This window comes from Opisthorchis viverrini (assembly GCF_000715545.1).
Source record: "Opisthorchis viverrini unplaced genomic scaffold opera_v5_209, whole genome shotgun sequence".
NCBI lineage: Eukaryota > Metazoa > Platyhelminthes > Trematoda > Opisthorchiida > Opisthorchiidae > Opisthorchis > Opisthorchis viverrini.
This window is the reverse complement of record NW_008751867.1, coordinates 493663-503036: the sequence shown is the minus strand read 5'-3', so window position 1 is coordinate 503036 and position 9374 is coordinate 493663. Positions and strand designations below refer to the sequence as shown.

The following is a 9374-nucleotide window of genomic DNA, read 5'->3' as shown; positions in this document are numbered from 1 at the left end:
AATTGTCCAGCTCAGCGAACAAGCCAACGACCATCTATGCTACTTGAGCTACCGACATTTTCCTCTATAGATAATCCATCAAGATACCATGAAAATAAACTCGGAAGTATCGATCAGTATGTGTGTCACTTCTCAACCGCGCACTGAGGACGAGACGCCTACAATCAAATAGCCAACCAAAAGACACATTATTATTGATCTCAGAGGAGTGGAGTTCCAGGTGATATCAGAAGAAAGCTTTCTAATTTTTCACTCCCCTAGATGGTATCTTAATACTCGCCATCTGAATAACGAAATAGTGTTTGAGCCAGGGGGCTGTCACGGTATGACAACATTCAATACTGTTAATCGGTGTAGACGGCTAACAGAGTCCAGCAGCAGATAATATCAGCTGCGATGCGAAAGCAGTATCGACCTTATCTAAAAATCAATAATCGACTGGTCTAAATGCTTCGAATGGGCGCGGGCAAGCATTTCTATGCCAGCTATAAATGCCTGTTGTCTACATTTACGTTGATGTAGTGTCTCTTGGATCTCAATCAGGCACTGATCCTAACGAGGTTGTTAACACCTTGGCCATGTTATTGAGAAGAGAAAAAACGAAGATGTTTGTGTGACTGTTGTCGAACGTTACGTGCATCTCCTCTCAGTGAGCCACTCAATCTTGATTCAGTTGAATCTGATAAATGCCGATTTCTTTGACAAATCAGGTAGCAAATGTCCTTCGAAAAAAAAACAGGTTAAAACGAGACAATGGAATCTCACCCCCCGCATGTTTTGGAGTGAATGCTAATGATACACGGGGCCCGCCCGGGCAATCGATTGAAGCCGATCGATAGTTTGACAACGCACGAGACAAAATAAGACATGCACTTACTAGCAACACTATTCGTCAAACGTTGATAACTACACAGAGGCAGATTGATGTTCGTTCGGGAATGTAGGCTACTATATTTCTGTGACCACATCACTGAAGGTCTGGTTAGAGGTTGTCAAGCCAGACAGTGTGTACTTTCGAATAGCAGTTCTCGTTGCGCACTGAGGCGAGTTAGCAAACGCTGCTATCGATCGTTTCGAACCAGGTCAATGTCTGCTTTCTAGTCATGCTGGTTTTCCGAATAAAAGGACGACACCACACACAGACACTGTAACGCGAAACAAAACCAATAACACGGTAGTCGTGTTCCTTGTCTTCGAGGCAACCGTGTGATCTGAGTTCGAATCTGTAAAAATCCTGTTGATCTAAACCGATGAGCCTTGATCGTTTTAGTTGGATATTTTATCATTTCGAATACGTCAGATCGTATTCGCCGGTCACCAGCGGATCAAAATCAACCATCCGCCATTTTCGGGACTCATCATCACTTTCGGACTCATCCACCAAGGAACACCCGAGTCGGCGCTCATGGCGAACTACGCTTATTTGCAATTAGGTCGGTGTTAACGCGACATTCAGTTGAATCCTAATTCAACTGAATCCGTTCCTTATGACGGAAGTCGGCGGAGTGAACCGTCCTCTCGTGGTGCTAAGTGGATGAGCTAAGAGTTTAGCATCTCCAGACAGAGCTGACAAACTTGTTTGGTTTCACCATACCGATTACTTTCGACAGTCAACAACGCGAACAACTACACCAGTACGCAGGACAGACTCGTGGGGCTGGCGTGTGAGGACTACGGCAATCGCCGCAAGCTAAATTCACGATCATTAAAGTTTTGCCTTCCAGTTGGCCTGTGATGAGTGTTCCTGCCGATTTGACATTTTGGAATTTGTTCGAGGGTCACAATCCAGCATCGTGATACCGGAGCGAGTTCTGCGGTTAGGAACCGTATCATGTGCCGGCTAACCATGATCATCATCATCATCGACAGCATGACACCAGTGCTCAACGCCGATACTTCACTGCCGTACCACCATGATTTATTTGGAAGCCTTACTGTGAAGGAAAGAATAAAGGTGAACGGGGAAGGGACTTGGTGTTAGCTTGCCTACACCTCCAGACATTCACTCACGCAATCTGGATAGAAACTGACAACAAGAACGCCACTGACATCGGTTGGCAGCCATATCTCGTAGTGTCTCCAACCAGGCGCAGTGGGGATCACGCCGTCCCCATTCTGGAAGGCAAGAAGCACCGACAGCACAAGCGTTTCGTGATCTCCTTCATACTCCTCTGCCAGGTCAGTGTGACCACCTTTGTGCTTCCGCCACTCTGAATTGGGTACGGAAAACAGCACTCTTCGGCAAACGATGGTTCGTTATACGCAACACATGTCCCAGCCAACGCAGCTTCTGGCACTGGACACATTCTTCAATTGCACAACCGAAAACGCGCTTCCCAATTGCCTCATTAAGGACTCATCGACACCAACTCACACGAGCTATAGTTCTGAGACAACGATTATCGAACACCTGAAGACATCTCAGTTCCGCTGCTGGGATAGGCCAAGTCTCACAGCTAACCAAAAGCAGACTAGATTAGCAGACTACGCTACCATCTAGAACGTATACCCTCAGAGGCGGGAAGATGCATCGTCCAGTGTTGGGTCTCGGAAAATGCAGCCTACTTTCGGATGCCGAACAATACTCGATACAGATCCGAGTTGGCATCAGTTCGGTTCGAAGATTTGCAAACAAAGTCAGACGCAAAGGCTTTCAAGCTGATGTTGAATAGTAAAGTGCATTTAAGGGGTACGGAGAGAAAGAACACGGTTATCGCGATCGTTCGAAGCATATGATGGATATGCTTTGGTGTGCTTCGGTGCTCGTACGTTGAAAGTACACCTTGTTCCGTATGGTTGTACGAGGGCTGGGATACTGCCAGGGCGCCCACCCCTAGACAGGAGGACGATTAGGGTCCTCAACCAAAGCCTTTGGCTCAAAAGCCTAACCGCTGGGCAGCGGTGTTTGGCGGAAAATGCAAATGCATTACCATTTCTACGGAACAAGTCACCACATGTTCCAACCCCCAACCTGGAGGGCCAGGAGACTGTGTTCGTCAGACCTCTAACCATTGACCAACCTGGTGTGAGAGGCTCTGTGAGTGTCGCGGGACACTCTCCAGTATAGCTCAATGGATCGCTGAGGTACACAAACTGCCACACCACGGTAAGGTCCAGTCTCTTAGTATGACAAGGCCGTAGGTAGGTGTTAGTGAGATAAACGAACAAGGCTTTATAGGAACTTCCAGTCAACTTTGCTACGCATACCAGTATTAAATTATCTAAGCGTATCCCTTTGCGAACGGCATTCTGCGCAGATTACAAGATACAAAAGGATAGAAACTGACAACAAGGACGCCACTGACATCGGTTGTCAGCCATATCTTGTAGTGTCTCCAACCAGGCGCAGTGGGAATCACGCGTCCCCCATCCTGGAAGGCGAGTAGCACCGATAGCACCTTCATACCCCTCTGCCAAGTAAACGGTTGGCCACCTCTCTGCTTACGCCACTCTGAAATGGGCATAGAAAACAGCACTCTCTTCGGCAAATGATGGTTCGGTATACGCAACACATGCCCCAGCCAACGCAGCTTCTAACGCTGGACACATTCTTCAATGGAAGTACCCGTTGCACAACCGAAAACGCGCTTCCTAATTACCTCATTAAGGATTCACCGACAAGCAGGTTACAAGATAGAAAAGGATTGACACGTTTACACAGGAATTTACCTGACCTACGAACTCAGACTGTACCGTGTGCACTCACATTTGGGCGTGAAATAGGACTGGCTTGTTTCAAGTGGTATGAGACAGTTGTGATGTGTACGAGGCTCGATGGGGCATCGTGAAAAATCCCCTAGTTAACCTGCACTCTTCGACATTTCGAATTCATCGTCACCATCATCAACTTAGAAAAAAGCGCGCACTTGCCTGGCCGTGGTTATAGCTGGCACAGTTTCTTGGGCAGGTGGGGTAGACAGCTACGCATTGCTCGTGGTAGCTGATACCAGTACTACATAAATACAGTGGTATCAACGGCCAATTCATCAAAGAGATGAGGGAATATAAACTCATTTGCAACCTAATTTGGTTTTTCGAGAGACACATCAGGAACCCAGCTGTATCTCTCGTTTGTGATGTTTTCAGGCAACTGAATGTGCTGCACCAGGCCGCCTCATGTTTCAGTCGCGACGATATGCCTGAGAACATCATAAACGAGAGATTTAGCTGGGTTCCAGGTGAGTCTCTCGAAAAAACAAATTAGTTTGCAAATGAATGTGTCTTCGCTAATTTCGTGCAATTTGGTTTCAAGTAGAACATAAGGTTGACGGAAACCCGGGGACTACGCCTACCTGACGAGCCCCAAAAAGGGCGAAACTGGTCGTGGGCTGTCGACGGATTTTCAGCAACCTTATGAGTAGTGCATTATAAAGAGGAGACCTTTGCTTTGCAGGTAACAGCTCGGATACATGAGCGCTGTTGATGACGTCACTGGGCCATGTCTGACAATATCTCTAACCATTGGCGTGTCCTGTATCGGGGTCCCCATCTACGGAGACGGCAGTGACCCACTCAGCTGAGTTTCTGGTTACGGCTTTCATGCTTCATCGCCAAGTCATTGTTTGAACTCTCCGGAATCGTTTCCACCCTTCGGGTAGTTGTGCGAAAAGAGGTCGGTCGACCGCCTTAAAGGTCGACTCGACCTCATTCAAGATAGGTTAACCACACTAGGATCGAAGATAAACCGTGCTCGAAATAAGGGGATTGTTGCCTACCATTTATGTAACAAATAGGGAATCCAATCCAAAACTGTGCCGGCATTTCTTGAAGTCTCTATGGAGCCGCACTGTTAGTTTTGAAAAGGTAATCAACTGCACGGATCATTGATCTGAGGTGATGGTTAGATACTCAGCCAATTTGGAAATTGGCTGAAAAAGTTTACCCACCGAATTCCATTAGCATTATTCAACAGCTGTGTTCCAAAGGCAAACAAATCACCACAAATACCCCACAAAGTGGACATTCTCTTCCACACCTGCTCGTCTATCAATGGGACTGGAGAAAACGTTTTGCCATGCAAACTGATTTCATCAACGCAGTCTTTGAGCTTCAGGAAAAAAGACATAAAAAATGGTTGAGCCACGGATACACTGACACGAAATATCATATATTTCCTCCAGCCCATGAGCACGGATACAAGTTGCTGGTCATATCTAATGGAGCTAACGTTCTCGAGACTTGCTGACCAGAAGTGGTGTGGTTCTAACCCAACCCCAACATCTCGACTGCTCTAGTCTAGACCTCGACAACCTGTCAGTATCCCAGACCTTGTGCCGCATTCGGTTGACATCAAAAAGGCTTTTGGAGCTAAACGATTAGAAATGTGGCTAATCGGCCGTTATCACCTGTGCCAAATGCTACGGACTAGAATACCACAGTGACCGCCGTGTAGGTCATCACTCGGGGACACAAAAGAAAAATAACCATCTTTATGCAAAATCTGTTTGCTTACGCGCTCTCCGACTCGCAGAGAAATCTAGGGATTTATATCCTCGTCCCCACTTTCAACGCACTCTTCTCGTCAAATTGATCGAAATTAGGTTCACTAGTGGGTGTAGAGTGCATGAGTCCAGTTTACGTAGACGATCAGAGTGCAGTGGTTATTGTACGAACGGATATCTTTTCTCCGTTTTGTCCGAGTTTCATGCCAGTATGATACACTCTCTTCACACCGAATCGATCGAAAATCAGTTTATTAGTGGTTGGAGAGTGCACGGGGACAGTTTCCGTGGGACGGTCAGACCAGTAAGTACTTATCTACTCCACACATGTTCACAAAAATGTGTCCCCCGATTAGCTACTTGTTTATGTACGGTACAAAGCATCATAAAAGCAGAGAACGTTTCTCCGGTATGGCCGAGTTTCATGCCGATATCACGCGAACGGATAGTGAAACGACTCATCCCGGCCAGTGAGTTCGGGTAAAAACGAAGGCATTTACACATAGGGGTGTTGACTAAAAGGCCTTGAAGTTCACATGATCGTCAACCACGTTTTTGAACGATCGGGCAAAAGTGTACATTTGCAGCAAGATAGTGCACACTTTCCTGAACCCGCTTGAGCTGTGATCATGAGTTACGAGGCACGGTGAAGCGGTTTAGGGAACGAATGTAACCCGATCGTGATATCGTGTACGGATTACTACCGGCAACTCAAATCGTGCGATTCAGGAACGCAGGTCTCAAACTTTCGGTCAGACTGTGCGCAAATTGTGATCCGCAGATCCGACAATTACGATAAGAGTTCATGAAAACTCAAGATAATTATGAGGGTATAGTTAATTGCGTGCCGAAGGCACATATCCCCACTAATTGCAAGTTATTTCAGTATGAAAGTAGCTACATTAATCCAAACAACGAAAACGACTGATGTCGAATGAATCAGTCGGCATTAGTTCGGTGCTGAGCAGTATTAAGTCCAGGAATCTTACAGGGGATGTGGACCCGTTCTTGTGGACCCAAAAACCATCTTTCCTCGCTGGCCTTTCCGAACATGCACCGCAAGTGTACTGGTGTTACTAATCGATCGACAACGGCACGAATGAGGCAAACTTGCAAACAGTTGACGTGTACCTACCAAAATCGAACGGTCAATATGAAGCATGGAACAGGCGATCATTCTTCACACCGTTTCGGAGAAAAGTGACTCACAGACTCGTCTGGAAGCTGTTTCATACCATACTGATAAGTAATCGGTTCCAATGGAAACGGAAATGAAGGTTACACACTACCGCAAACCTACTGAACAAGTTCCATTCAGACAAGTCATTAGAACTCTGCCTATATCAAACAGTATGCAGTTTAGGTCACGTGGTTAACTGGGAGTTGATTTACACATTACACTTTTGTTGAGAGATTGGCTGTCGACGGCAGAGGAGTGAAACGGGGTCTGTTCGTATTGTCGCAAACGGGGCGAGATGAAACTCTGTCAGATACCATCAGGGACTGACCAGACCTCTATTGGTCAGGTAGCTAAGTAACCTATGTAGACACCTTGTCATCGTCTTTCTCGGGACCGCTTTTGCTCAAAGTTTCTTTGAAACAGCGGCGAAACGTTATAAACCAAGACCTTCAATCTACCTCTACCTAACCGCGATCGTCTCGCAGTTTCCCACTTAGCAGAACTCATCAGCATATGCGGCGGTGAAGCTCGAACCAGGGAACGGTGGATTCCACATGAGGAAGAACAAAAATATCCAAATAATTTTATGTCCTATAGCCCACCCAATTATGCATTAGTGGTCTGTTTGTCTGTGAGTGGCCGTCATCAACCTCACACAGTCAGTCTCAGCCACTGGATTCATAAACTTGGGTTCGAGATGGCTGAGCGGCAGTAAGTCGTGAACTCACAGACCGGAAGGTTCGGGATTCGAAACCAACCCCGGCATCTCTATTGTTCCTGTTTAAATTTGGGCGACATGACAGTAGCACAGCCCTCCTTCTGGTGACACTGCAGCTAGGTAACGAAACAGTGTTACAGCTAAACAATTACTAGTTTCCCATCGTTCACAAACCTCCATGTATCGATGCTAGCATAGAACAGATAAATATTTCGAGCGCACTGTGAACTTTCGTCCACCGTAATTCAAATTTGAACGAAAGGTATCCGGTGATACGTCAACATCCAATGACACGTTGGTGACCTCATCTTCCCGACAGACCGATTTCACGCAGTTAGAAAACGACAAAACCGGTGATGACTCAACATTCGTAATCAGCTTGTCAAAGTGAATGGCACTTTCGCGATATACACTCATTTGCAGCCTAGTTTGGTTTTTCGAGAGATCCACTTGGAACCCAGCTGAATCTCTCGTTTGTGATGTTCTCAGGCAACTGAATGTGCTGCACTAGGCCGCCTCATGTTTCAGTCGCTATGATATCCGAGATATGGCGACTGTATATCTTTGTAATTTACTACTTATAAGGTTGCTGAAAATCCATCAGGGCGCCTACCTGATGAGCCCCAAAAAGGGCGAAACTGGTCGTTGGCTGTCGACAGATTTTCAGCAACCTTGTGAGTAGTACATTACAAACATATGAATGACACTTTGTTTACAGGTCGCCGAAATTCAGGAAAGATTGGTGACATACAGTGTGGGTTTACGTATTTGTGTGTAACTCTGAAACAGTCATGGCTGACTCCGGTTATTGTCGGCCGAATGAAACGGGACTCAGGAGACGGATCGATGTGCGGTACTTGTAGCTACACTTTCGCCACATACATGATTGTACAGGTCACCGAGATCTATCTTTTTTCCTTGCACTCACAAATCACGCCAAACAATCGTTACTAACTTTACTACACAGCTCACAGTCAAACCCTGGATCCCAAGTCCTCGTTTTTTCCCTACACGTACAAACCACGATACACAAGGATGACTCATCCGATATCGACTGTCTACCGTCTGATACGGTAGCAACAAGTCATGTGCTGATACCCACACACATGCAAACGTCCTACAGACAGGATGCCAGCACAGCAACATGACACAACTCAACGGAGCTTCGCACGTCACCCAGCTCGGAGCAGAGCCGCTTGGGACTAACGTCGTTTCACTCACGGATATCCAGGGCTACGAGTGGCTGTTACGACAGCGAAGGAGACACAAACCTGCATCCGGATTTACAACAGGATTTATCAAACTGTACCGGCAAAACGATAAGTCCCTTGTTTGCATATATACCTGTTGTAATAACTTACTCAACAAGCAGACATTGTTAGTGCTCTCCGTTTTCTCGTTCATACAACTAGTTTTCGGGTTCTAGTAGAGCATTAACATACTCAGGCAACTAGAGAAAGAGGAACGAATACCGAGATTTAACAAGAAAATGTTTGAGCGAGTGAGTGGGATGCTACGGTGATGTCTGTCTATTTATCTCCTCCTTGCATTTCTACGAATTCCCTTCTAATGATATCCTCTGCAGCATGACCAAGCACCCGGTCGAAAGGGGTGGCTTTGTCAATTTTCACACTGGTTACTTCGAGGACGCTGTAGCACACAGTTAATCCGGGGTGTGATGGCTTTAGGCGTGTGATGCTGGAATTAAATTGACAGGAAACGTCATACAAACCAGCTAATAACGGTTTTTCGCCTGAATTGTTTTAATGAGGATATCAATCTCCCTGTGACCCACCTTCCAAATTCCCGCCTGGTACCTTCCAGGTTATGAATAAGGTTATTCTAATCCGTTTCAAACTCTAACAGAATAAGTCGCCTTTCAGACGTACAGAGAACTGTTACCACAAGCTATAGGTCGGACCAAGTCTGATGCGGTATTCCACATCGGTTCAGGAATTCGGGACAATTAAGAGCACCCTTTAGATTCATAGCTGATGCTCAAGCCTAGACAGTGGCAGCTGAGATCCCGGCAAGT

The 9374-nt window shown here is 46.3% G+C and overlaps 1 protein-coding gene across 1 annotated transcript; it reads right to left on the bottom strand.

The window, feature by feature from the left end:
- Positions 1 to 4513: 4513 nt before the first annotated feature.
- Positions 4514 to 8010, bottom strand: T265_14529 (hypothetical protein; the record flags this gene model as incomplete). The annotated part of the gene is made up of 3 exons (XM_009174071.1): positions 4514 to 4625; positions 4939 to 5047; positions 7953 to 8010. Coding segments are annotated over 3 exons (276 nt in total), but the record flags the coding sequence as incomplete, so codon positions are not given.
- Positions 8011 to 9374: the final 1364 nt, after the last annotated feature.